A 24210-nucleotide genomic window follows, 5' to 3' on the forward strand; every position below is an offset into this window, starting at 1 on the left:
ATGGGTGAAGAATAACGGCAGGTAGCTGTTCCAGGAAGTCCTACTAAAGTAATCGTTCAGCCATTAAAGAACAATGAAGAGTTGCGCGGCACAGTTAAACCCAGGCCTTGAAAGATATGTTGCTTTTAATCTCTTTTGGTCCTTTTTGTAACATTCAGTCAGGATTTATTGTGCCAAATGTTAAATGCCACACATAGCTGCACCGTGCCAGTCCGGTTTGGTGAGCACACTGTGGTAAAGGTGGCATCCAGGCTGAGGCCATACGTTTTGCCACATCACTGCTTCACGAGATTTAGATTTGAGATTAATAGCAGCTAAACCATGTGGGCGTGCGTGATGCTTACCTCCTGAACATTCATCAGAGAGATTGATTAAATCTCTCTGATGCAAAATGCATCAAAGAGATTGATAAAGTGGGGCACTTTTAATCCACTTCCTGATTCATCCACCAGAGGTTTATACAAGGGTCATTTTGATTTAGACTGATAGAATTTTAGTTTTTCTCTGTTACATAAAAAGTAAATGTGATATTTAGTTTTTCCTCATGTAGCATCACAAAAAAACGTTCTTTTGACATTTACCAATGAGTGGCAGAGTCGCTCTATTCGTCATCACCACCACTCAGCCGTGAGGATAATCCCCTGAGTTTAATCAAGGCTGCAAGGTTTCCTCTTATTCCCCCACTTTGGATCTATAGCACCACAGTCAGCAGCAGGCGGCGACTCTTATTAATGGGATTGTGTCACTGGCTGCCTGGAAGCCAGTTCCAAATCTAGGGTAGTGGGTTATCAGCAGAGGAGCTGAGAGCACATCCGGCATCCAGGCTGCAGACAGATGCAATATGTTGCTGCTCAGGATGGCACAGGCCCGTGTGTGACACAGACACAGTGTTCCCCCCCCAGGTCAGCGAGAGGCTTCGGCATCTGCTTTCTGTTTTAAACTCTTGTTTGTTCATACCAGGGAGACTAGACTCAGCACTTTCAGGGCTGCGTGTCTGTGCACTGACTGTGAGGCAGCGGGTTGGGTAGTTAATGACTTTATTGTAATTCACTTGACCGATATTGATTGTGGCTGGCGAGTACAAACATTACTAACAGTGTGTGACTTTGAGTTTGAGTGACTTCCATCAAATTGTATGTTTTCAGTTCTATCCATGCAGTGTATGGATGAATTCCAACACCTTGAGAGAAATGTCATTGGTGGGAAATGTGGAAACGAGCCAAAATGCTCCAGTTTAATAAAACAAACTCTTTCCTGTTGGGACCAGTGAAGGAATCTGGAATGCTGTAGCAAAGCAGCAGCGTTATGAAGCTCTAGAGAAAGATGTAGACATATGGCTTGAGATCACAGAGCAGGTGATTCCCGTTTCATCCGACCATGCTCAAAGGAAATGACTTGATTTTAAAACGGCACCGCAGACAAGAGAGGCAGCTGGTAGACATGAGCCGTCACTGGGAATGTTTTGGCACAGGGCCAAAGTGCACCAGACAGTCGGCACAAAGTAACCGGCCCCGCTGGCATTTCTAGAGGAACACTAATACTTCTGCAACGTTGTTCTTGACCTTTTAAATGTTTTGTGATAGAACCTAGAAATGCCTCTATGGGCCAATAACACTGGGCCCACAGAGGTCAGAGAAAAAGGGAAAGGGCTACACTGGGAATCCCATTTTTGTTCAGGAATACCATTCTGTATGTTGATCTAGAATTCTGAATCTGCTTAAACGTGCCAGCTTCACTTCTTTCACTTGCTTAGCCAAAAAACATCCACCCTCCTCATCTGGAGATGAATCAATCTGGGAAAGGTGTTTGTCGGCTTTAGCCACATGTTTCTAACTCCGCTAAAGGAGACGTACTGTATGTGCTACAGGAGCGGTGAACAATAGCCGGCTGCATGGCCTCATCCACTGGCTTGGTGCGGCCGGCCTGTCATAACACCACACATTAGGGGTTTCGGTGCAGCAAATCCCTGAATCAAGGCCCTGAATGTGTCCCCGGCCCCTCTTTTATCTGCAGCCCTATAGCATTGGGATTACTGGTCCCAAAAGAGAGGGGCGGCAACACTAGACTGAAAAACTGCCACCCCCAGCACTGTTTTTGTCCCGGCGCTCTGCAGTCCAGATCGACCACCACCAAATATTATAATCGCTGCATCAAGCAAGTCGTGAAGCGGGTGGGGGGGGGGGGGGGGGTAGGACTGGTGGTGGTGGGGGGGGGCATTCCTCTTGATTTACAAGGAGCCCTGAAACGGGAGCCAATTCCAGCCGGGCAGACAGTCAGAGGTTAAGAGTAAAGTTCGTCAGTTATGTAATTGCCTGTGGGATGTTCTCACATGTCAGAGGAGAGGAGTGAGTAGCCAACCAGAAGCCCCCCCCCCCCACTCCCCCCCCCCCCCCCCCCCCCCCCCCCCTGGAGTCAAACCACCGCTGTACAAACATGTCCGCCCCGGGAGTTTATTTGCATTAGCTAAGTTTAGGACCATTTATTTTCTGATCAGAGAATGCCTCCGAAGACATTTTGCCAGAGGGCCTCGAGGATAACGGAGAACAAGAATAAAACAATGACCCTGATAGGTGCAATAAAGTGATACACTTCTGGAAGTAGTGTTCCTCACCATGTTTGTGTGTATCCCCGGGGTCTAACAAACATGCTAAGTGTGTTCTTCTCAAGCAAAACAAACAAAAACAAGTACACACACACACACACACGGAGCCACACAAAGAGCTGTTTCAGATTGTTTTTGGTTCACAGCCGTATTTGCTCTCGAGCAGTTTTTCTTCCTCACTGACTTTTCTGGCTCCCTCTGACACGATCAAAACAGAACAGCGGCCCACTCATAAACATCCCTCCTTAGCGCCACGGGCTAAGAGCTCCACAGGATGCCTGTTTTAATTCGCTCAATGTGTCTGATGTGTCTCTTCTTCCTGTCTCTCTGCGCAGGGGGGGAAACCGGCAGCCAACATGGAGGTGAAGACGTCACTTCTGGACAACATGATCGGGGTGGGCGACATGGTCCTCCTCGAGCCCCTGTCCGAAGACTCCTTCATCGAGAACCTGAAGAACCGCTTTGAGCACAGTGAGATCTACGTAAGTTCACCGTTGTACCTGCAGATAATAATTGTGTTAGCGTGAATGCTATATGAGATGTTCCCAGACAATTTCCCCCTTTACAGTACTGACAATTTTAATTTTTGATCTGGGTGAAACTATTATACTTTTAAGATGTGATATTGGATCGGTACATATATATTTGCGTACTTGCTGATGTGCGATCTTTTCAGTGTTTTTTTGCTGGTATCAGAACATCTCTAAATGGTATCTGAGTCTGAGTGTGTAAGTATTGTGTTGCCTTAAACTGTTATGTCTGTCCCTGCTTCCACAGACAGTTATAGACGTCTTCACTTAGAAAACCATGCAGATATCTTTTGCTCCATTGTTCCTCCATTCACTCCTCCACTCATTTTAGTCATGGCTACATAAGTGGCACATATACAGAGACCACACTCACCAGCCAATCAATAAATCACATCAGTGAGGAATGTAGATGATGCCCTTAAATGAGGCATGAAATCCAGAGCACAGGAACCAGGAGAGGCTGGCCGCCTGTCTGCCTGTTTATCTAGACAAACAACAGGGCTTGTTAAACTGTAATCTCCTCGTCAGACACTCGGTTCTGGGTCGTGAGCTGCGGCTCTCCACGATTCCTCTGCTCTGCCGGCCGGCTGCTGCTGTAGATGACAGTCAAGACGATCGCTGCTCAGCTCGGGTCGCTGTTGGCTCAAAGGGCCCCGGGGGATGATGTCACCTCATTTAACAATGACTGCCTTCGTGGTGTGCTAGATTTTTTTGTTGGGATGCAGCTCGCATCCTGCCGAGGATTGTGGAATGGCGATTTCACTGAGAGGTGTTGTTTTACTGTGTGTGTGGTGCTGACCGCAATGTTGTGGAAGTAGTTCAATAACAAATGTCTTAATTATGGTGAAAAACCTTCCCCTGTTACTTTAGTACCGGCTGCACAAGTCAACGTGGAAAGCTAAATCACACGAGTCCTTAATGGAAGCTTTTTGGTAGCATTGACTTCAGGACTGACGACCGGGACAAGTTCTGAATCCTGCATTTATCCAATAAATCTGTGGTGCATGGTCCTTGCATGTGAATGGATTTTTCCCTGTGTGGCATCATCCCCTTACAAATGGACCCTGCCCCCACCCCCGAGCTATCATATGACGGCTCCCAGCAGAAGAGGCATGGCTTTGTTTTCCAGAGGGACGACACATCATGTCTCCAATAAGTCAGTGGAAAATCAAAGAGACTGAAAATCACCCTGTTAATCTGTTCATGTCTGACCGAGTTAAAGGAATCACTGAGAATCTCAGTGTTTGTCAAAGTTTAACTCCTAAAGCTTTCTCCATTTTTAACAACCGAATGTGTTTTATGTGAAGCGTGATTGGCCGCATTTGATCTCTGAGGCAGGAGGACTGGCCCCGTCTCATTAATTGGCATTTGCACTTTCTTTAAATGTAGGACTTAAGGAATGTCCTGACATTTTATGAAAAGGGTTTTGGTTAAAAACTGACGTGTCTGCCCTCCACATCTCTAATTAACCGTGACTCCAGACTCCACGTGTCTTGTCACTCTTAAGTTTTCGGTTGAATTTTGCTTTTCTAAATCGACAGATGAAATGGGAAAAGCTGTCGTGCACTCGGGTCCTGAACTCGTGTTGTTGTGTGTTCTGTGGTTTGAAAGCCGAGCGACAAAGAAAACACAGAAATGAATTCATGTATTTGCTTGTGATGTGTCATCTGAGCAGCTGTACACTTGGTTCGGACAGATGGAGTTTTAACACGCACGAAGGCAGGTGCAGAAAGACAAAATAAAGAAAACGTACAGCTGCATTGGTCGGTGCCGATGTGACACGACACTCCCTTGAGCCCTCTGTGCACAGCAGCACAGTTTCACTTTATTTTGCTTTGAATCTGTAATAATGCATGATTATCGCGCCTTTAAGTTTAACTTTTGAAAACCGCCATAAAAATATCTTCGGATCTGGTGTGAAATGCTTGAAAGCCCTCGGGTCATAGTTATCTGAGCCTTTTTGACACCAGCTTTATGATCTGTGAGAGGATTCATGAAATACACACAAATCTCTGTTGATTATCTTAACAATCTTAACGATAAGCACGAGAAGAACATCTATATTTTCTTGTGTGTCTCTTCTGGTCAAGAGAACCCCCTCATTAACACATGATACTGTGTTTACATGGCGCACACACTCTCTCCCTTTGTGCCCGTCCACTGCACTTGAAAAGGCCTCTTTCTGCCTCCAGTGGGCTATTGAACGAGAGGCAGTGGGAGGCTGTGGTGTTGCCACAGGGAAGGCCACGCTCCGCTCTCGCCAGAGTGGGTTATGCAACAGCCATTACCATGGAGAGCAAAGACAAAAAGTGTTTCAGGTTGATGTTTGAAAGTGCTATCTGGACTGTGTTGTGCACGTGGGAGGATGTTGAGGATGATTGCCGGTTACATTCGCTCTCAGAAATATCTGACGAGTGTTATCAGCTGAACGAGCGCTGCATGAATCTTACATAAAGGTGTTCTTTTGTTTGATAACGTGAAACGGGGGAGGCGGTGCTTTGTACTTTTTTGATTAAAACCCTGATGCTGACTTTTTAATTACATCTATTGTGTAATTGACTGGTGTAACAATGATATTTTGGTGGGAAACACTCGTGCCCAATGGATTGTTTTTAAAAAGATCTTAATTTTTCATGCAGATGTGTGTCTTTGTTCACACCAATTTGCAACGGCCAGCCCTCTATTGGCTTTATGTTTGCACGCACAAACTCGCACACACACAGACAGACACACATGAACCTACTGCCCTCTTTTAGCAGCATGACCTCTTTCCAGTGTTCACTTCCCAGGCCACAGATTCCATAAGCTTTTCATTTCAGTGTCTCCAGTTTCACTCCAGGCGTTGCAGGTCTCAACAGTGAATCAGGAACAACCAGCTGAGGGGGAAAAAGACATGAGCAGAATCCCCCCCCCCCCTCCACTTTAACAATTAACCCCAAAATGGAGAAAAAAGGTTGTCTGCATAAAACTGAATAAATGCCATGTGGATTCTCACTTAATGTTTCTGTATTTTCTTCTTCTTCCTCCTCCAGACCTACATTGGCAGTGTGGTGATCTCCATGAACCCCTACAGGAACCTGCCCATCTTCACACCTGAGAAAGTGGAGGAGTATCGCAACAGAAACTTCTACGAACTCAGTCCACACATGTGAGTCCCATTTTTTTCAGGTCCTATTTTACATCCTGTGCCCCCAAGAAAGCCTCCAGCGCTGTTTGACTGCAGGGGTTTTTAAATTTGATCCCCCTTTTAATGTGGAATCTTGAGGATGGCACGAGTGGTTTTGTTAGTTTTTAATGTGTGGACGGGGGCTGTCATCTGTGTGTTGAAGATAAAGCATATTGCAAAACCTCTGTAAGGATTATCAATGTGGCCCCGGTGACTAATGCGGATGGCTGTGGTGGGGGGGGGGGGGGGGTGGCTGAGATCAGAGGGACACTAGCTCTTGTGTGGCGAGCTGGGCTGCAGCTTCTGTCGGCCATTCAGCACCGCGGCGTGCCATCTGTCCACTGGCAACATTAAGTAAGCATTGCTGCGAGGCTGCCAAGATAAAACAAAGCCCAACGCTCGTCAATTAGCTGCTTAGTCTCCCGGGGGGGGGCAGAGACCCCTCAGAGACACCGGCTGAGAGAGTGAGAGTGTCCTCGTCTCGGAACAGACACACGCCCTCCAGACAAAAGCAAGCTCCTTGGCTGTACTTTACAGCCAGCCACACAAAAGTGACATGACACAGTTTCAGGCTGGTGTAGTTCACTGCCCGACTCGTCCATCTTTTCTTCTGTAGGTAAGGACTTTGAGTTTTTCTCATTGTCAATAACCCAGTACGTTGTTTTAAAGGGAATTTCAAAGGTTGTCCTGTAATTTACCTTTTGAGTGATGAGAACTTAAATTGGACACAACAGATCCTGCGCTCAGAGGAAAAGCTCTGTGCTTTTATTGGCTTAAGGCTCAAACTGAGCATTGACCAGTAACGTGGCGTCCCTCCATCGTGAATGCCTGTTCCAGGTTCACTCATGTTTAACTGCGGTTTCTATCACTCTCCGTTTCCTTTGCCCGCTTTGCCTCCTCTGACAACGTGGCCCTTTTTCCCCTTTTTGCCTGGTAGAGTTTCCACAGGGTTGTTTTCTCTACCTGGGGAAAGCTACCGAGCTGCAGGAGGAAACAAAAGCTTGATCCTCTATCTGTTTTGGTTATGCAGTGGTGGACATGATTTTTTGGCGCCTGAAATCAATTTAATTTTGCCGCAAAATATCATGGCTGCTGGGAGACAGAATTGAATAGGGGAAAGCAAGGCTTTATAGGAAACCAAGTGCAGATGTAGGCAATCAACATTTACTTCAGTAAGATAAAATAAAGCAAAAAACTTACTAGAGGAAAGCCAAAAAATTGTGCATGTCCCCAACCGATTATTTTACTTTTGTATGGAATCTCAATTATCAAGTTACAGTCCTCATCATTAAACTCAGTAAATAAACAAACTTGTACATTGCCTGGGGGATGATGTATGATCTTAGGACATTTAGGGGATTTTAAAAATGTTGTTTGGCAGCAGACCAGCTGCATTACCACAAAACGATTTGGGTGGTTGGTAAGAGCGTTTTCATACCACACTGACATGAACCGACACTGGTGCCTGCCTTTTTAAAAGGGCGGTCATGTAAAGAATGAGGAATTTGTATGACGTATGCCATGAGAGGTTTTGGGAATATGGATTTTTGTCATTTACAATAGACTCCATCACTTCTCTCTTCTTGCTCAGACTGCTAAAAGGAATCTGTCTGAATCCAAAGAGCCTGCGGTAGAAGGAGATGTATAAACCAAAGAGGATAAGATGTGAAGCTTTGACCCGGGTTCAGAGGCACCACCACACTCAATAAAAGACAGTTTGATCAGTTTCTGTATAAATGATTGAAAGAGTCAGTTCTTAGAAGGAGTCTGGAGACATCTCTCCCCATCTCAGGTTCTGCTTCTCTAGTGTGTGTGTGGGGGGGGGGGCAGAACTGAACTGAACATCCTCTACGTTACACATCACCTCATCGTTAGAGTTTTAAGTAAAGCAGATTAATCCCGGTTTAATAGGACGGCCGTTTCTAGAGGACTTGAAATGCCAGTCAAAGGCCGATTGGTTCAACATGCTACATGAATTCATCTTAATCCCCCCCCCCCCCCTATCCCCCCGGTCTGACCATCTGGACCAAGCTTTGTGGCTTTGCATTGATCTTCCTCAAGTAATGTTAAACCACAAGATCTGGTCAAATGCTCATGCTCATTTCACATTATCCCATTTGGTGTTATTTAAATATTTTATTTTGATTAATCTACTTGCAACCCTTATTTTTTTTAACTAAATGTTAAGAAGAGCAATAACATTTGATCCCTTTGCTTTTAGTGCCACAACAGTGCAAAGTATATAGGGGTTACATACCTTGTTTTTCAGGTTTTAGCTCAGCGATTTATCTCAATAGTTGGTAAATTAGTTACAAATACATTTTGGTACTAATTGTGCCTACTAACTATTTCTCTGTACCTCGATGACATTGTTGGAAATGTTTAAAAGTTACAAAAACATATCTTAGTTGTTTTAACAAAGACGGCATAGAAATATTTTGACCATATGAAAGACAGTGATCTGATCTACCTCTTGTTTAGAAGCAAAGCAGATCATTCACCCCATATATTTTAATCCTGAGTGAAATACACACAGGTAAATGTTTAGCATACAGACTAATTCTACCTCTACAGTTCAATTGTTTTAGTTCCACTTTTGACTTTAAATCTGTTCATTTCTAGAAAGCTGATTGTTGTGTGGGAACACAAATTGATGCTGTAGTTAAAATACATTAGATCTGACTGGTAATCACTACAGGTAATTAAATATATGGTTAATTATGCCTTAAACACAAACGTTTTCCCCGTCAGACCTTTCTCTTCTCACCACATTAATGTAAAGTGTGAAGATGCAAAAGGAAAAAGTACGTACATGCATGTGGCGAGTTCACCAGAGTTCTGTAATTCCATTTCATAAATCCATGGATCATGATGCAGAAGCTTGATGGCTCCCAATTCCCCCGAACTAGAAAATGCTGCTGTTTTTCGTGACCCTGTGTTTTGCACGACTGAGCCTCATCAGCTGAGCCACGTCATCGCCACATTGACTGACCAATGCTGAAGGGGGGGATCAGTGATGGCCTTTAATTAAGGTAACAGCAGGGGGGCCAAGGAATCTTCTTCTTCCTATCTTTGATCCTCATTAAGAACAGGTTGAAACAGAGAAGGCCCAAGTAGTTTAGATCTACCTTAACCTCTAAAGATGTTGGGATGTGTATTTGTAGCCTTATTGACCCATTGCTGTGTGAGACACTGTTACTCCTCTGCATTGTAAAATTGTAGTTAATTGAATGCATGAACAGTTATATACATGAAGGCAGAAAGCTTGATGGAAATGATAAATTAGCATGTATCTGATGGCTGGGTTGAATTTCTCACCTCACCGTCGCTGCAGAGATGCTCCAGAGAACAAACGACAGGCAGCAGATAACCACCCGAGCCCTCCACTCCCCCTCACCCTCCTGCACACCCACACACACGCTGGAAATAACACCACCGTGTCAGTCAGCTGCACCTGTTTGGACTGCAAGGGTTTAAGATCGGAAGTGTCAGAATGCCACAAATCAGTTTTCTGTGACTTCCTGGTCCGAACAATGTGCTTATATATTCAGACCCACTGGAAAAAGTCAGTGACAACATGTCAGCTGTGAGTGTCAAACACAAGCACATTGTCGAACTTGAAGAATTAAGATGTGTTAAGTTATTTATTAAGGATGGGAACATCTTTGTTGGCCATAACGTGTGTGTGTGTGTGTGTGTGTGTGTGTGTGTGTGTGTGTGTGTGTGTGTGTGTGTGTGTGTGTGTGTGTGTGTGTGTGTGTGTGTGTGTGTGTGTGTGTGTGTGTGTGTGTGTGTGTGTGTGTGTGTGTGTGTGTGTGTGTGTGTGTGTGTGTGTCTCTCTCTCTCCAAGGATGACTTAAATACCTTGTGTATATGTGTAAGCGCTCATGTGTCCTCTGTATGAGTAACCGTGAACATATGCAGGTGCTCATGTAATTCACACCTGCTCTTGTACTCCCCAGACAAATAGAGGTAGGTGTGTGTGCATGTGTGTTCATCAGCTGGAGGAAGAACTGCAGCTGGTGGCCTGTCTGTAAAGATGTTGGGAGACTAATTGCCTGTTAGGTTCCATTTTAATTAAAGGTATTGGAAACAGTGGCTGATTCTCAGGCCAGAAACCAGTACAGGAACAAATCCATCAGTGCAGTGTATAAAAAGTTGTGTCCTGTGTGCAACATGAAAAATGTGGTTCTGGTTCATCTTTATCATTCTGGTTATAGGAAAAACAAACAGAATAAATGCATCCCCTGTGAATGTGTGTGTGAATTGCAAAAGTGCTTTGAGTGGTCATCAAGACTAGAAAAGTGCTGCATAAATACAGCCCATTAACCATTTCTATCAGCTACACATCACGCCACCGTGACAGCAAGCTTGTATTATAAATACACCAATGTAATCCAATTTGTACAGACTGTGACGGGTGTATTATACCAAGAACACTAAACAATATCCAGAGCTGTTTCTCTTTTTAAATCATGCGAGGCATTTCATCCATCCATTATCTACACCGCTGATCCTTTAGGGGGCCACAGGGGGGCTGGACCCAATCCCAGCTGGCAGAGGGAGAGGGGGGCGGGGTCCAAGCCCGGACAGGTTGAGTGCCAGGCAATTTCACCACTAATCGAGCCGGTCCAAAGATTTTTACATATTGAAAATGTAAGAATCCTTTTTTCCCCTCCCCTGCACAGCCACACCCACCTCCAATCATCCATCCATCAAGTCCTCCGCCGGCCAATTTAGCAAAACGCTCTCTATCCAGATGAGGCTTCTCATAATGGACTGGCAGGTGTTTCCCCTCCCTTCAGCACACATTCTGAGCATAAGTGATGAACTAACCAGAAGCCATACATGCAGCAGCCCTGCAGATGGCCCAGAGTCGTGCTTTACTGTGGCCCAAGCTGCCCAGGCCAGACACAGATTGAGGTGGGTGTGTTTGTGGACAGGCAGTGTGCCCCCACGTCTCTGGGGTAAGATCATATTCCCCAATGTTTAATGAGGTATTGAGACCCTTAATGCTCTCAGTGCTCAATACTTAGTGCCTCTATGGAGCCCTGGTTACAGGGGAGCCACATATGTCCGGACTTTCAGCTGCTTTATGACAGCCTGACTATGAGATGTGCTTCTGTTAGAGTTTGGACATCCAAGCAGCTTGTATGATGGGGACTTTTCTGAAATGTCCTTGCACTGCCTTATCATGTATGCCCTGTGATAACAACTCTAGTGTGTGTGTGTGTGTGTGTGCATCCACATCCTTGTCTAAAAACAACAATCACTGATTAGAATAAATCCTGAATTGCTGTAACTGCAGTTTCCAGGGAGAGGTCGGTGCCCTTCATGTAAAAGCCTCCGATGAGAGATCACATGTGGGAGGAAGCTCATTTGACTGAGTGCCTGCTTGACGAGTGTCACACCGGAGCCTGCTCCTACGTTATGACCATGTGATGCTCCTTATCCTTATGTTATCACGTTGTTTGTTTATGTTTTCCCCCTCAGTAGTTCTGTGTGTAGCTTCAGAACATGTGTCTATGAATAGTTAGTGGTGCAGTGAATTGGTCACTCATGCCTGTTTGTCAAATTTCTGGCCTTTGTTGTCATTGGCGTCAGATTGTGGCAAAACCTCTAAGAATGAACTGAAGCACTATAACCTGGCTCAAAACTCCAATCTGCCTTTTTTTTAAAGATTAATTTTGACTGATCTTTAGACAGGATGACTGTTTTATATGTCGAATGTCTACTTACTGATACGTCGGGGGGGGTATAACAGCATCATGGACTTTGGAGCCATTCACTGCTTCCTGGTATCACATCCGTGTTTATCTTTCCACTGTTGTCAGCTCGAACACACTGATCGAAGGCAATAAGGCCCCGTTGTAAATTTACTGTGAATAGGGTTTATTAGGGTGTTACGTCCAACATCAGGTCTAGGATCATCCTATCTTAATGTCAAGGAAAGGACATGAAACACGGATCATATCAAGGACAGCCATCTTAGAAACAGTCGTCATTATAGTTGCTCTTTGTATTCCGTCTGTATTTAATCTGTTCCAGCTGCAGCTACTTGCTATGCTGATGCCATGTGCTCGTGTTTTTGCTATTATATAAAACAGACCTGTGTTCAAGGATGCCCAGATGAGTTGCAGCACAGAAACTACGTAGGTAGATTCAAGTGGGCACTTGATGAAATGGCATTTTGACTCAGGTGGGCAGAGTGAGTCCTCTCCAGCTTGTGTGTTGGCGTAATGCTCAGTTCGGTAAGCCTAGAGAGAGATGACCGGGAAAGTGTGTGTGAGTGTGTGTGTTCATTTTTCCACCCACTTCTTCACCCATGAAATAAAATCCACACATATGTACTTTATTAATGCGACCATCTATAATCAGTTTGTTCATTTAGTAGCATTCTCATACCTGCTTCATACCTGCTTCAGAAACACAGGGCATCTCTATAGATACAAATACACAGTCTGTATGATAATATATAGCATTATCATATACAGTGTAATTTTGTTTTCTGGCATTTTGCCTCTAATTCAAAGAAACAATGATAAATCCTTAAGATAATAGTTTTGTAATAATAAAAGTTCCACCCTTATTAATGCTCATTTAATTTCTACTTCAGTGTTTGCGTCATATCGAATTTCTCTTACTGGGCAAACAGTTTGTGAGCGGTATCGGAGATCACTAAGCACACTGGCAATAATTGATGGAGAATGGTTCAGAGATAATGCATCTACCTGACTGATTAAACAGTGCGTGCAGTCATATTATAATATTGTGCTTTGGGTCCGTGAGCACAATATTATATTTTATAGATTCTCTGTGGCCGTCCAAAAAGCCATTGTAAACCCTGCCTCTTTTATAGTCGGAACAATGGGAGTTTAGCTGTGTATCTGTGTCCCCAGCTTGCATAACAACCTGTGAGAAGCATACCAAAGTGGAGGCAAAGAGATAAGAGCCGTATCAGCTGTGGCAAATGTTGTTCACCCCATGGGACCTTATACCTTTAACAAGATGGTGATTTACTTATTTCTTTAATTTGTTTTAGTGGTAACCATCAAGAGGCAGATGCACTTTCATCGGTTCTTTGTAGCTGCCACGTTTGAGAGCTGCTGTGTTTTACTGTGTACCTGGTGTGTAGCCACGGAGGGCCAGTGGCTGATCATATGAAATCAAACAGGCTTGGATCATCTATAGGAAGGTTTATATATAGCAATGTGCATTGATGAACTAATGCAAAGCGAACGTATAGCTTGCTTGATCCTTGTCATCGTCTGAGCTCTTCTTTCGCTGAAGCCTGTTTTTTTTTTCTTCTGTTCAGATGAAAGTCATTTTGTGTTGGAGGTCTTCATTTTGCCTCTGCTCTAAAAGGCTGTTGGAAACTCCCTGTGTGAAGTCAGTACTTTGATTTGCTGTTGCATTAACCCAGTTGCAGGAAGCCAGAGACTTTGATCTTGCTCGTATCTGAGTTACATGCAACATGTCATTGATCATTGGCGAAGCTCCATGCAACCCTGAAGAATCACCGGTTTACACGTGTTTTTTTATCAGCCCACAATTCATGAGCCACTTAATATTATCTGTAATAGTTCATTGTGAACAGTTTGTTTTGGCTCTGGAGGAGGAATATTTGTCAGTTTTTGTTATCTCCTTCTCGAACTATGCTTTCGGCTTCCTCGATTTGGAGCATGAGAGGGTTTCCCCCACCAGTGTGGTGCTGGTGTGGGACAGACATCACACTACATGTCAGACAGACAATGATTGCTGTTGTCTGAATGGGATCAGTGGGTCACATGGTCGCCCTGAGGCCTTTGCTTCTCAGAAGACGTGCCTGCCAAGTGATCGTGTAGTAAAATTAGACCTTACAGTTAATACTCGGCCTTTGTGTCGGGGGTGTACTGTGGATGTTACAAACTCAAAGGCTATTAAACCTTTTTTTAAATCAACAATACAGAAGATATCTTTCACTTTTCAGACCTGTCATAGTTCGTCCACAAAGGTATAATGCATTGATTTTAGTCTCTAGGCTGGAGTCAAGAATCTCCAAACAAGTCTGTCTCCACACACATTTCAATGGCCCCTCAATAATGGGGGGGGGGGGGGGGGCATAGAGATTCCCAGATGGCCCCTGAAAAGAGTTTGAGTTTAGAATTTTAAGACTGTTGGTAATACCGAGGCATTCTGGTGGAAAGTATAGAGAAGCATCTACGGCCAGTTTGTCAAGGCAAAGAAGTTTGTATTCATTGTATTTCTTCTTCTTTCCCCATTTCCAGTTGTGTTGTAGTATTTTTTTTCTCAGTGGTGACCCCTATTGTCTAAGAGAAGACTGTAGCAAGTCTCTTTGCCTCAAGTACGAGAATGAAAGTGAAGGGCGTTGTGTTGGCGCACAGTGACCAATCCGTCAAGCCCAACTACATCTGTATGCTGCAGATAGCTGAGTGAGACATACGAGTGATTATCCACAATCTTCTTTTTTTAGTCAGCTTTGTGGTAGATATCAAAACATTGGTGTCGGTCATTAGAACCAGAGAAAGAGCTTCTATCCAGACTCGTTTCTTGTACCGATGTTGAGCGCAGTGGAAGGCTGAGGTCCTGGAGAGCAGGGACAAGGAGAGGAAGTCCTCAGATCTTGAGAGTTGGTGCTTTAGCTGCTATAAAAAGACGTCTTGTTCTTCTGTTTCCATCCTGCTGTCTGCGGCTTTGTACTTGTGGCTATATTTTTCTTTTCCTGAAGTGCATTATCTTGTAGCCAAAGACACAAGGACACATCATATCATCCATGTCTTCAGTAATTTGTATGCATTGTATGAAATGGCATGGCTCGGTCAATCTGATCAAATCGTTAAGCCCTCACTTCTTCTTTTTTTATAATGATTCTCAAAAGGGATTCTCACGAACTTGCTGAAAGAGGCACTGAAGGCTCTTTGTCTGAGAACTCCTGCTTTGAGGATCTTTCTCCACTTTACTCAGCGTGCTGATTTCCTGCTTTTTCAAGGATCAGACAAACAACTTGGACCTGTGTTCTTCCCCTGCTGTGGAACACCAAATTGCTGTGCAGTTAAGTAAATTAAAGCCCTGGACCCCCCTCCAAGTTGGATGTTGGCGTTGGGGGAGTATCAATGAGCAATTTAACAGACAACCTCCAGTGAGTGTTGCATAAATTAGAGGTGTGTGTAATGGAGCAGCTTTTCACGCCAAGCTTTTAATTTGGAGATTCAGAGGCGTTCTTTATTGCACCTTGTAAGTTGCACTTTGAGAATCTACTGAAGACGAGATGTTTATCACGGCCTCGTGATTTGTGGGCGCTGCTCTTTCTCCTCGGCACCGTCTCACAGCCACACGTTGTCAAACCAATCCACACATGGACCACATCTGTCACATCCCTCTTTTGTGTCCGTGTGTATCCGCATCAGCAGGTCCATCATCAATCTCTGAACAAATGACTAAACGCCTGCCACTGTAAGTGTGTGTGTTTCTGTGTGTGTGTGTGTGTGTGTGTGTTTGTGTGTTTCTTGCACCAGCCACCCACTCCTCCACCTGGTCATAAGCCACCAGGAAAACGCTGCTTCCTCGGCTGCTCCATCAGAGCCAAGCGGATTTCCTGAGGCCTTTCGGAGGAGCCAGATCACACTGAGATCACAGGCTTCTGTTTCGGCCTCTCCATGCACACACAGGCGTGACAGACACACAAGCTGAATTTAGCATCAGAGGAGTGAACGGGGGTTATCCCGTTTAGTTTGCGGAAAAAAAAGGGGCCTGTCATCTGCCAGTAGCCGGGTGGGCTTCCCTCCAAACCCATACATTACAGCTTCATTATCATCCACAGATCAGGTCTTTAAAGCGTGCTGAGTCTACCCTCAAAGCAATCCACAGTTTTAAGATTCAGGTCACACGCTGCAGGCCCATCATCCCCTCCAGTGCCCCAGTTACCAGTGGTCGGTAGTAAAAAGAACTGACTAGACTATTTTCTACCGCTTACCTCATGCCAGTGTGGCTTTGTGTTCACCGCTGCCACGTGCACGTCCAAATTACAGCCTGCAGGCAGATGTGAAGGGGAGGTGCCAGGCAGTTATATGTCCAAGGCCTTATCCCAGCCTAACCCTCACACACACACACACACACACACACACACACACACACACACACACACACACACACACACACACCCAGCGCCACACGCTGATCACGGAGGCCTTCGGGATTCCGGTGCCTCACTTCACTGCTTCCTCTGGCTTTTGATGGTGACCTTGATGCTTCCTATTCAATTAGACTTCCACATTTGTGAAGTGGCGTGGCCAGTTGCTGTTCACACTGCTTCCATGCTCCTCATGCTGTGGCCACACGGGCGTATTTTAATTCTAATCCTGCCTTTTTCGTTTCCTGCACGTGTGTTCAGGGCTGGAGTAAAAATAAATATTAAACTTGTGTGTGTGTGCGCGAGGTTGTGACTCTTCTTTTTAATTCAACGTGTTTGTCATCCGTGCTTGCACAGTTTTAAGGTGTGGCCTCTTGCTTCTGCTGACCCCCATTCATATTCATAATGCTTACTCTTTGTGTGCGTCTCTCTCATTTGGGAAAAGTTCCTGGTAAAAGGACCTCCCACTCCTTTTTTTCCACCCCCCTCATTGCCCTCCCCTGGTACAGTCCCCAAGCCGGCCTCCTCTTGGGGGGGGGAGATAATTGTGTGATGTTTTGCTCATTGTCAGGATCAGGTCAGGCAACAGGAGTGTTTTCACAAAAGCAGACATCTGCGCTGCTCGGCCCCTTTCAGCAGTGACGCAATGTCCCGTGGTGAGTCTCGTGCACACAAAAGTGGTTCAGCCCCGATCACAGACTTTTTGGGGAGGTGGAGAATCGGCCTTTGCTTGGATGGACAGAAAAAAAGAGTTTGTGCAGCTGACGACACCAAAAAAGTAACTTTAAAGAGTTTCCGGACACAAGTTTAACATTCCTTGTTTCTCAACAGCACTCGTTGTGTTTCCTCGAGGCCCAATAAACACACGGAATTCATTTCGTTCCTCATAAACATTTGAGTTTTTATTCATTTATTTATTTAGCTTCTTGAAATCTGCTGTGTTGACGTCCACGTGAACAAAGGTTTGCAGCTCTCACGCCTGGATTTAGTTGGGGCCACGTTTAGTTCTTTGACTTGTTATTAAGCGAAAATACTGAGGAACATCATGTAATTTTTCTCTTTATAGTCCTATAATATTCCTCAATAAAGAATACCTCTAAATGTCTTCGCCAGCTTCCCTCATTGGCATTTTTATGGAGTGAAATGCTGCATTAGTGTACCCCCCCCTTCACTTCAGGGTACTGGCCGCGGGGCTGCTCTGGCTCCACTCCCAACCAGCGTGTGATGGTGCAGAACCCTGAGCTCCATTAGTCTGCCTAAGCTCCAACTTTGTATTGTGGCCTGGGATTCATTCATCTGGCGGTCCAGCTCTGCCCTCTCTCTGTCATGGCTTCTTGCAAGCAATCAGCTACTTTTCAAATTGGAGGTCAGTGTTAGTTCAGCGTGTGATTAGACGCTCCCCCTCCTGGTCCTCGCCACACTGACTCCACTAATACTGTGGCCAAAATTAGATTTGGGCATTTTTAGCCTTTTCCTTTTACTTTGAGTTTTTTTCCACATCTTGGTAAGTTTCCTGGAAGATGGTGTAGATAATGAAGAAATGACAGAATGATGCCGTGGAAGCCTTCAGCGTGTTCTCCACTCTGAACACCCCCCCCCCCCCATTAGATTTCATGTTGAACCCTGTCCAACCTCTTTTATAGCCTTCTGGGTGCTGCCGTCTATATTTTAATGTGCAGTTTGGAGGTTGAGTTTCTACCTTTTTCAAGTAAATGAAACCTCACAGAACTCTGACTAACATTTTCCACTTCAGAACGAGCTTGGTAGAGCTGTATGGAAATCCCTGTCTGCATCTGTGGGTGTCAGACATCCCCCCCACCCCATCCCTGCATTCTTGTCTCACTTAGTTCTTATAAATAATATGTATTACTCAGACCTTGGGGACGTCAAACATAAGACTTACTGACGCTCATCTCAGGGTGATGTTTAAGAGGGAGATTCAACCTTTGATGGTTTAAAGGTAATGTCATTGAGCTAAATTTCTATTCAGCACACATGTAGATCTCCCGGTGATTCATCATATTGCTCAGGGGCACTTCAGCAGGGTGGATAAATCCTTGTTTAAACAGACCAATAACATGTTCACCTTTCCATCCCTCCCATAACAGTTAATCATTACAGATGGTCTCATAGAGCTAATCATGGAGATGCTGACCAATATTAAATATTAGTTTCAATATTCCAAATCCACTGGACTAAGTCTTAAACCATCTCACAGAACTTCTCAACAGCACATTTTGGGGTAACTCATAGGGGGGACGCTACATGCAACACCCCCCCCCCCCTCCCCTCCTCATAATCACAGCCATTACCAGAAATGGCGTTGGAAAAAATTCCACAGGAACGAAAGCCGGCACCGTGCACCGTCTTGTTTGTTTGCCAAATAGAAGCTGTAAAAAGATATGACCGCTGCCTCGCCCATTGGTGTTTCTTCTCCGTGGGGGTGTAGTATCGCGTTGAAATTACAGATTTCAATGGCCCCTCACCCCATCCACACCCTGCTCTAAAACCATCATACAGGACTGTCTGCATAAAGAGAACAAGTAATATATTGTTGTGGAATTTGGTGGTGGTGGTGGGGGGGGTGAAACCGCAAAACCACCAGCCCCACTTTTCCATTGTATGGCTGTCCTGGAATGTGTGACAATAGGCTTAATTTCATAATTGGTGAAGCCTTTTTATCATTCAGGCTTTTTTTTTTTTTACTTCCTCATTGACCAACTTATTCTTTGAAACAACTGTCAGAGTATGTTTAAAAATAGCTGGAATTTCATATTAACTCTTTTTTATAGTAAAGTGATTATTGGACAGTTAAGCAGTCGGTTTATATAAGAAACCACCGGCCTCAAAGCTTCCTTCTTCTCTCTTTCTTTTTCTTTGGTGTTTTTTAAACGGCAGCGTCAGTGCAGTAGGACAATTTCGGGAAAAGCAGCAGGAAACGGTCAAATATCAAAGCCAAATCCCAAAACATAAACCAGCCAGTGTTACTAAATAAAGCCAAATCGCTCCGGTCCCGCGGCTGCCCTGCAGATGCGACCTCATTTCCAATGAAGCCACATGCTGTTGATTAGACTAGACCCATGTAGCCTGACGGAGAAGTGCACCGTTTCCCTGACCTCACTTTACCCCACTGCATCGCCCTGCAATATATATCACTGAAGAATACTTGAAAACGAGTGTGTAATGCAAGCTGAGGGGGCAATTCATTATAACACGAGAGCTCATGCCCTTTGTTGCTTCTTGTCTTCCAGCTATGCTTTGGCAGATGAGGCCTACCGGTCACTGAGGGACCAGGACAAGGACCAGTGCATCCTCATCACTGGGGAGAGTGGGGCGGGGAAAACCGGTAAGGAGCCGAAATCCTCTCTCTTTTTTTCTTTTATTTGAAGTCTTTTCATTTCAGTGTCAAGCCGCTCCAAACAGCACCAGCACATTTGAGCATTGGATCTCTTCGGTACAATCATCTATTCATCCGTCTGTCTTATCTATCTAATGATTCCATAAATCTCTTTATGTGGAACGCAGGGACGGTTCCATCTTATCGCCATGTAAATTGTTAAGGCCCCAAGAAAGTGCAGTGTCAAATTCTGTGTGATAAGATAGATAAGTTCAATGTGAATAAACTTTGAATAAACAGGCGGGCCAGGACAGCCACTGCACTAGTTTACCTAAAGACTCCTGATATGAGCAACACTGTTCCAACCATGAACATGATAAGTTCTTCATTCATTAAAGGTCAAGGGGGTCACTGGGTAATTAGATCCCTGGAGAGTTAAAATGCATCATTATATCTACTCATCTCTTTTTGTTTGCTGTGCTTTATAATCCAAACTCTATAATTCTCAAGGCGACTGTATAAAGTCGTCGTGCAGATTTAGATCAGATCTTTCTGATCTTCAGAGAACATCAAGTTGGTACATGAGACGTGACTGTTACCACTTTCCGACCTGTACATGGTGTGTGTGTAAAGATGGAGATCAAAGTAGACGAGCAGCAGACAGATGGTGTTCTCGTTTGACGCCGCTCCCAACATCCAAAGGAACCAGTTGGGGAAATTTCAAATTTGTCTCGACTGGAAACACTAAACACAACTTGTGTTAGAGCTACTTTTTACACCCATGGCCCACTTTTTTTTTTTTTTTTAGATCTGTGAGGTTTTATAATAGTGCGGCCGTGTACTGGAGCGGATTCACATACCTTACAGAAATCCAAGGGGAATGGAATTTCCTGCTCTCTGCTGGCAGTGCCATATCACAGGTCTCTGTCGGCTGCACTGTTAACACAGGTAAAAGCCACATTGAGCTGGCTGAGCACAAACTGTGGGGAAAGTACACGTCCCAGTCTACTCATTAAATCCCTTCCTGTAGTCGAGGAGACACAGATACACATTCACACTTGTAATTGTAAATCTTGAGTTTTTTTTCTTCCTATTACAGCTACTGGCTCACAGCATTTCTCTTTTAGACACTGTTAAATGAATGTTTGCTTTTATCACCAAAAGCCTTTATGGGACTGCGTTAGTGTGTAGACTTGATGTCTGAGGGGCTTTCGCTGTCAGCAAATTGCAATCTGCCACAGCTACACGTGCATGTGTTTGACTGAAGCGTGGGACCGACCCGTAACCACACCGTCCATTTGGCTGCCATTAAAACTCACCATCGAGCTTTAATCAGGGGTTAGGCAATAGGAGAAGAATTATTAGATCAGCAGTAACCGGTATCTCCACCGCATTATCTCTAGGCTTGAATATTTATTCTCAAACCCCGAATATTATGTGGCACCAAGTTAAAAAATGGTCATCCGACTGGGAGGTTTTTAAATTTCATATCCAATAAATATGTTCTTACATGTAGCTGGTATAACAGTCTTTGGTAAAGCCATATTTATGAGTGATATAGCCATGATAATTGAATTAAGACGGAAACGATATTGTTGCGATATGATTTTATGAGGAAATGACAAAAGATGATATTGAACTATCATAATATTCAATCAAGCTTAATTTAATTAACATTTGTCAGGCAGCCTAGATGTGCTGCAGCAGTGATCCCTCATCAAAGCCTGTATTGATCATTGGACTTTCTGTTTTCAAACTGTTAATGGTTTGGGGTTACTGGTACATTGATCTCTGGCTGATCACCAGAATCAACAACATGAATTTTGGCTGCAAACATCCAGAACCTTTTTTTGGATTTCGGTAATCTCCTCAGCCCCCGGAGCTTTGTGGTGGAATAAGGCCGTCGCAAATCCCCTATGGATACGGGTCGGCCGGCGCTCACGTCTGGGAAGGGAGCTTCTCTGACAAACTATCAGATGCCACTGAAGCGTAAAGGAGACATAACAAAGTTCCAGAGCGAGAGGCGACCGGGGAGGTTTGTTTGTTTAACCTGTGCGATACAAATCTGCAGGTGAAATAAAGCATACCTTGTTCCTCAACAAAGACTGTTGCTCCATCGTCCTCCACCTGAGGAAAGAAATGTATGAGGGGTGTTTGTTTGCCAGGCTCATCAGCAGTTTGCACCAGCAACTGCTGTCAAGCTCTCTCTCTATCCTCCCTTGGCACCACTACAAACACCATCAGTTCTGGGTCACTGTCATTTCACTGGACTGGAGAGATGACTCCTGATGCCAGCAGTTGTCCTACAAGGCCGGTCGCTTGTTCCAGACGGCTCCCGAGGTTCCATTTAGCCCCGTGTCCTGTTCCTCAACGCAGAAAAATTGTAATTTCCGGGAACAGGCTTCACTCATAACACGGTGTCAGAGCATCTTCAATCAGTTTCTGACAGGACAAGTGGATAAAGAGGGATAATCTCAGCAGAGTTGCGTTTCTTCGCTGCGTCCCCTTCGGTTCCAGACGCAATCAGTCGTCTGAATGATGACAACGTGATGCAATAACGGTCATGTAATTACACAAAAGTGCGTCTCTGTAATGGGCCCGACTCCTGACTGATCACACCCTCTCCTGATGGGTGTCAGGGGAGATGATGTAAGGGGGGTTTTATAGGGCATGGTGAAATGGCAGAACTTGCTCTTCAGTCATGTCTAGTAAAGACATTAACCCTAATGTGTGTGTGTGTGTGTGTGTGTCTGTTTGTGTGTGTTCCAGAGGCCAGTAAGCTGGTGATGTCATATGTGGCAGCGGTGTGTGGGAAGGGCCAGGAGGTGAACAAGGTCAAGGAACAGCTGCTGCAGTCCAATCCCGTGCTGGAGGGTGAGTGAAGCATCATGCACCCGCTTCAGGGGCCGGGTGGTCTGAGGTTCACGTTCAGAGACTGAATCTTGTGTTAACAGGTTGAAGGGACTGTTCCTATAAGACTCCTTCAGGGGCAGCCTTCTGACAAAATTAGGAAAACTAATCATGTACAGTATATTATCATATTATCATTGTAAAACTTATAACTGGCTATCTGAAACTAATAATCCCTAAACTTGTAGATATAGCACAAAGATAAACACATGAACCCTGCAAAGCCTAAGCAAATAAGCAGGAAATGTTTTCACCTCTTGATCTAGCTGTAGGAAGCCTCTGGTGCAGAAATTAAAGTTTATTTTAAAGTTTTAATATATTTCACTGAGTTTTTAGGGAACTAATGTTGCAGCATTAGCCCTGGTCGGCAGCAGAATGTCTGTTTTGTCTAAATCAGTCCAGTAAAAATAGAAGATGAGCACGAAGGAGAGATCACAAGCTGCAAGAGGCTCAGAAAAATACATATTTATTATCCAACAGCATTATGATGCTAAACAAGAAGACCTAAATGTGGTCTTACTTTAGATGTCTAAAAGTTTGCACGTTTGCAACTCTGGGCTTTGCATGGAAAATGTTGTCACAGAAGGAAACTGTAAATACTGTTTCACACACACACACACACACACACACACACACACACACACACACACACACACACACACACACACACACACACACAGACACTTCTCAATGCTGGCACAGTAACAGCTGTATTTTAATTGGGGGCAGTGGACAGGAAATGCCCGGGAATGATGAAGCTGCTTGCCCCGGTTGGGTCCCGGCAGAAACCTGACACATCTGTAACCGTTTAACTTCTGCCTGTCTAATTGCCCTAATGCTAAAAAGGAGGCGAGCACATTATGCCGCCTCACAGAGTGTGTCCGTGTCTCACTCGTTCTTTCCTGGTTCGCCTCCCTTGCAGAATCCTTACTGGTTTCATTCTCTTCACCGCTCGCTCCGTTTCCCCCTTTATTCTCTTTTGCAGTTTGATCTTTTCTCCAGCTCTCTTCTTCCCCGTCCTCTTGCCCTCCAGCTGATATTGTCCCGGAGCAGCGGCGCACACGTTCACATTAACCCTGCGCATTAATCAGCTGTTATCAGCAATTAAGCAGTTAGGCTAAAAGCGCCGCGATGCATGACACATTAATGGCATTTTAATGTAGAAATTTGGTTAGAAGCATATGTGCCCTGGATTTTTAAATCTTATAACACATGGCTCTCTCACACGAGGCCTAGAGTAGAAACGTTACTCACGCCTGTGAAACATTTGCCGTCCGTTACGCACAAAACTTGACACCACAACAACTTTGTCCGAACACCGTGTTTATTATTGTTTATTTTTTGAGCCCTGGCACAAATTGAAGCACTTTCCTATTTGGATGTGGCGTGACAGTGAGGTTTAGTCCCTCCTAAGCCTGGGAAGCTCCCGGTGCTTTGGTTAATCCATACAGAATTATGGGGCCTCATCAGTTCAAATGGCTCTGACATCAAGCCCCAATATATGATTGACAGCTAGCTGGAGGGGGAGGGGGGGGG

The 24210-nt window shown here is 44.7% G+C and overlaps 1 protein-coding gene across 4 annotated transcripts in view; it reads left to right on the forward strand.

Annotated features, from left to right (window-relative positions):
• Positions 1–24210, forward strand: part of myo1b (myosin IB) — a 59177-nt gene that overhangs the window by 5174 nt on the left and 29793 nt on the right. For 3 of the 4 annotated variants that reach the window (XM_053440661.1, XM_053440663.1, XM_053440662.1), the window contains exons 2-5: positions 2938–3084; positions 6165–6280; positions 19679–19773; positions 22534–22638. In XM_053440661.1, the coding sequence (XP_053296636.1) occupies positions 2959–3084; positions 6165–6280; positions 19679–19773; positions 22534–22638 (442 nt within the window). In that variant the 5' untranslated portion in view covers positions 2938–2958. Of the gene's footprint in view, positions 1–2937; positions 3085–6164; positions 6281–19678; positions 19774–22533; positions 22639–24210 lie in introns of those variants that run through there. The other variant, XM_053440665.1, reaches the window with a different exon arrangement.

The sequence above is a fragment of the Pleuronectes platessa genome, chromosome 14, assembly GCF_947347685.1.
Source record: "Pleuronectes platessa chromosome 14, fPlePla1.1, whole genome shotgun sequence".
NCBI classification, from domain to species: Eukaryota; Metazoa; Chordata; class Actinopteri; order Pleuronectiformes; family Pleuronectidae; genus Pleuronectes; species Pleuronectes platessa.